This window comes from Oryzias melastigma, linkage group LG6 (assembly GCF_002922805.2).
Source record: "Oryzias melastigma strain HK-1 linkage group LG6, ASM292280v2, whole genome shotgun sequence".
NCBI classification, from domain to species: domain Eukaryota; kingdom Metazoa; phylum Chordata; class Actinopteri; order Beloniformes; family Adrianichthyidae; genus Oryzias; species Oryzias melastigma.
The window spans coordinates 14,282,102-14,286,214 of NC_050517.1; the positions used below are offsets into that span (position 1 = coordinate 14,282,102).

General features: G+C 36.5%; 1 protein-coding gene across 18 annotated transcripts in view; it reads right to left on the minus strand.

Moving 5' to 3' along the window:
• Positions 1-3,224: 3,224 nt before the first annotated feature.
• The window catches only part of LOC112152867 (neuronal cell adhesion molecule), an 85,829-nt gene continuing 84,940 nt past the window's right edge, over positions 3,225-4,113 (minus strand). For 15 of the 18 annotated variants that reach the window (XM_024282689.2, XM_024282692.2, XM_036212294.1 and 12 more), the window contains one exon: positions 3,225-3,789. In XM_024282689.2, coding sequence (XP_024138457.1) covers positions 3,537-3,789 — 253 coding nt within the window. In that variant the 3' untranslated portion in view covers positions 3,225-3,536. The remainder of the gene's footprint in view (positions 3,790-4,113) is intronic. The other 3 variants (XM_036212295.1, XM_024282693.2, XM_024282691.2) reach the window with 1 other exon arrangement.

Consider the following 4,113-nt stretch of genomic DNA (forward strand, 5'->3'; position numbering starts at 1 on the left):
GAAAAACAAGAGCAGAGGAGCAGACTTAAGACAAATAATGTACCTTTGGAAGTTTTCTGATATCGTTTTTTTGGGCAGTTTAAAGGAGATCAATAATAAATATGTTTTTGTTGGGGTTATCATCCTCCTGTGATGCAACACATTTGCTTTAAAAAGGGTTTAAGATCCAAATATACAATTGAGTGTGACGGAAACAGTTGTTTTATTATATATTCCCTTATAGGAATACTATTAAAAATTGTGTTTTTATTTGAAGACATTCTGTGGCAATCCAACTGGGCCACAAGGGGGCAGTAAAACAGCCCCCAGTGGAGTTGACTGTTTTGCCCCAAACATGTCAGGGTGTCAGCTGTACTTCTTGGAAGATTACATGACAGAATATAGATACCTACACCAGCTGCAGTGGATGCAGTTTATTTTTTTTTTTTACACAAAACATAGCTGTTATATTTATTTATATAAATATATATGTATCCCCGCGACCCCGAAAGGGAAGAAGCGGTCAAGACAATGGATGGATGGATGGATGGATATATGCATAAAATGACACAAGTTTCCATCTTTACTAATAGGAAGAAATACTATGAGTTGGTGGGCATCAACTAATAAAACTGAAATTGTCTCCTTTGAGCATAAAGTATAACATAAGAATTAAATAGCCTGAAAATGACAATAAATGACATTTAAAAACTTTAAATCATTCCATTACTAACGTCAAATTTAATCAAAGGTACTTTCCTTTATTGAACAAAATCCAGTTTTCTGTCAGTATCTGTCATGTCATCAACATCTGTCAATGATACATCAATATTTGAATGATAATCTGTCAGAATTATTCAGTATAAAGTTCTTCTCATGTGTTTCAACGTGTTTGTTTGTTTCAATCGCCTGCTGCTAATAATCAAGTTTTATAGTGAAACTCTAACAGATTTGAGATTTGCAACAACTGATGTGTGACTCAAATTATTGTTTACTGAAATTAAGAAATAATATTTTCTGAGGATAATCAAGAACTCTATTTAGGTTACTTGACAAAAAATATTCAGCAGATCTGATCAGAATTATGACTTCTATGCAAATAATGAAAAAATGAAAAAACTCAGTAGGGGTGGGATTATATAAATCATCTTCTTCACACTCCTTTTTAACAATAAATTAAACTCTGATTAACTTCAGTTAATAAAGTTAATGAATCTAATGTGTGAATCTACTGTGTATTGTATCCATTTCTTCAAAAATCTCTATTTCTGACTATGAGTAAGAGGTTGGCATCTTCTTACATTTTTGTAATTTTGCCTTAATTTTCTAATTAACGCATTTCTTTATTTCTTAAAATAGTTTGACATAGTTGTATGATTTTTTGCTGTTGTTTTGTCTACAATTAATGCTTAAAATGCACCAGTGAAATTCAAACTATTTAAAAGTGTTGCCAAACATAAAAAATAATCATTATTATCATTGCACCTGAATGAACAGCATGGATTATTTTTCCTGCCAGAGAATATTTCCAGTACAGTGAACTTCCCTGCTTCCTCCTCACACCATTGCTGTGTGATAACACAGCAGATGGCGGATCGCGCTCGCCGCCATACTTTGACAGTATGAGGGTAGTGGAAGAGGAAGTGCCACAAATGAGCACCAAAAAATAATAAAGAAAAAGGTAAAAGACAGACCCACCAACTCAACTGGAATGGGAGGAAATAGTAAAGGACATATATAAGATGGAAAGGTTGAATCGTAAAATAAAAATGGAAAAAAGAACTTTTAATGAAAAGATGCCATTTTTGCAACATTTAAAGAAGTTCTTTATCTTCAATAATGAGACTAAATATTCACAAAAAATTGGGGAGGGTAAGCTTTTTGCTGTCCTCCTTGCCCACCTGAAGCTTTAAAATACAAAAATGAAACCTCAGTTTTACCAGAAGTCATAAATAACGAGGCTGGGAACTTACAGCAGATAATTCTTTATTCTTTCATTAAGCTTCCCATAGCCATAGCTTCATACTTGCACTAAAATGAATAGAAATTTGAATAAACATGGAGTTAGTACAAATCTGTTCCTTAAATACAAATCCGTTGGAATGCTGTCAAAAAAGGGCATCAGTTTATTATGATTACATTGTCTTCTACATTGTACCGAATCAGATACAGGAATAAAACCGTTTGCATCAGGATGTTATTGGAAAAAGACAAAGAAAGTTAAATTTTCAGTCCAGCTCATTTAAAACACAGCAAAAATAAAATAAAAAAGCTAATAAGTAAATATAAATGTTCTAACAAAATCATTTAAAAAAACAAAATCACCCATTTCCTGCACAATATTGCCACTTATATGCTGCCATTTAACCTTTTTTAATACAATCAATCAAACTATGTACAAATGAAACAAATATCTTACATAACTTTAAAGAAAAAATAAAACTTGATGCAAGTTAAGAGAGAAGGAACCGTGATCCCATTCAAAGGCTCTAAAGTGTAGTTAGTACATATGAACAACTTCTGCCTAAGAGGAATTAAATAATGTACAGTTTTCAACACACAAATACACACTCACAGATCTCAATACGTAAACCCACTGCAGAAATACTCTCAGGGACTTCATGGCTGCAGATTTTTCTTTTGAATCAAGCTTTATTCTACTGTTTCTAACCGTTCCAATCAGTAAATGTGAATTAAAGGCAGCTATATGTGCTGAAGCATTGGGAGGTGTGGGTGTATATGTTATTTATTTCCCAGCTCTAGAGGTCATCGGAACTTCAGGAGGTGAAAGTCGCCACTTTTGAGGAGGAAAAAAAAAGGCACATTAGTGCCGAGCGAAAAAGCTCTGCAGGAACTGAGACATGCTACACCAGCGTTCCCTTTCAGCCGTCAGTTTGAGGAAAAAAAGCTGTATGCAGCAAAAAACAACAAAAAAGGTGCAGCAAACCTGCTGTACATGGTTTGCTTTGCAGAGTTGTGTCCATATTTCTCTAATATCTTAAATTGTAAAAAATAAAATGAGTTAAGGTTACATGACTGATTTATTAAAGGGTAACCAAACCCTAAATTAACTTTTTTTGGCTGTTGACATCTATAAATGGGGCTTTAAAAGTGCTATATGTTGGTCATTGCCAAATTTTTAACAAATTTAAATAAAACTGTTTAATTCTTCAACATATAGTCAAAAATCGCCTGTGTGCTGCCCCCTACAGGTTGAATTGATGTATTACAATTTGAGTCGGACATCATGATCTGCAACTCCAGTAATGATAACAGTCCAGGCCCTAAGCCCCGCCCCTCTGACTAGATTTTCAAATTTTGGCTGTGGGTGGAGTCAGCCTCCAACTTCCTGGTTTGGTTACCCTTTAAATTTTTCATGAGAATTAACTAATATCATAATAAATTGATCACTTTCCATGTTCCGGTGCTTCCTCATCCTCTCCGTGCCTTTCCTGTTCTTTTTGCGTGTCAGCAGAGGTCATGAAGCCATGCAGCGCTGGGAGGGTTTGCAGGCGGCGAGCGCAGTGCCTCATAGTGGCCTGTTAAAGCTAAGTCGGCTACACAAAGGAGTTCAAAGAGTGGATGGCATTGATGGGGGATGGGGCCTCGGAGCTCTGCGGGCCCTCGGCAGCAGCAGTGTCCCTGCTGGTGGTTTTGCCACTATACTGGCCAATGAAGGAGCCGTCCTCATTGAACTGCCTGTCCCCGCCTTCACTGTAGTCTACTAAACTGTCGTCACTGTCGTCTCTCTTAACCGTCCCGTTAGACGGCGTGCGGCTCCCTTTTAACGGCTTATGGTCCTCACTGTCACTGAAAGAGAAAATGACATGCAAGCCGTTGCACGTGAAATGAGGTGACAGATGACGCAGCCACATCGGTGAAGATCACTTTTTTCTTTCTTTTTTAGATGAAGCAGCCCAATTTTTACCACTTTAGTGTGGCTTCTGAGTTTGTTTTGCTCCAGATCTAAAAAAAAAATGGAAGCTGTGAGTGATTTGTTGGTTTCCGCCAGGCAACAGGGGAATCGTTTTTAAGCACTGAGTTCAAATTCCCCCTGAAACCAGACGTGTACGGAGCTACTTTAGGGCCATAAATATTTGAAACCCAAATTTTGAAAAATGTTTTGGTGTTTGG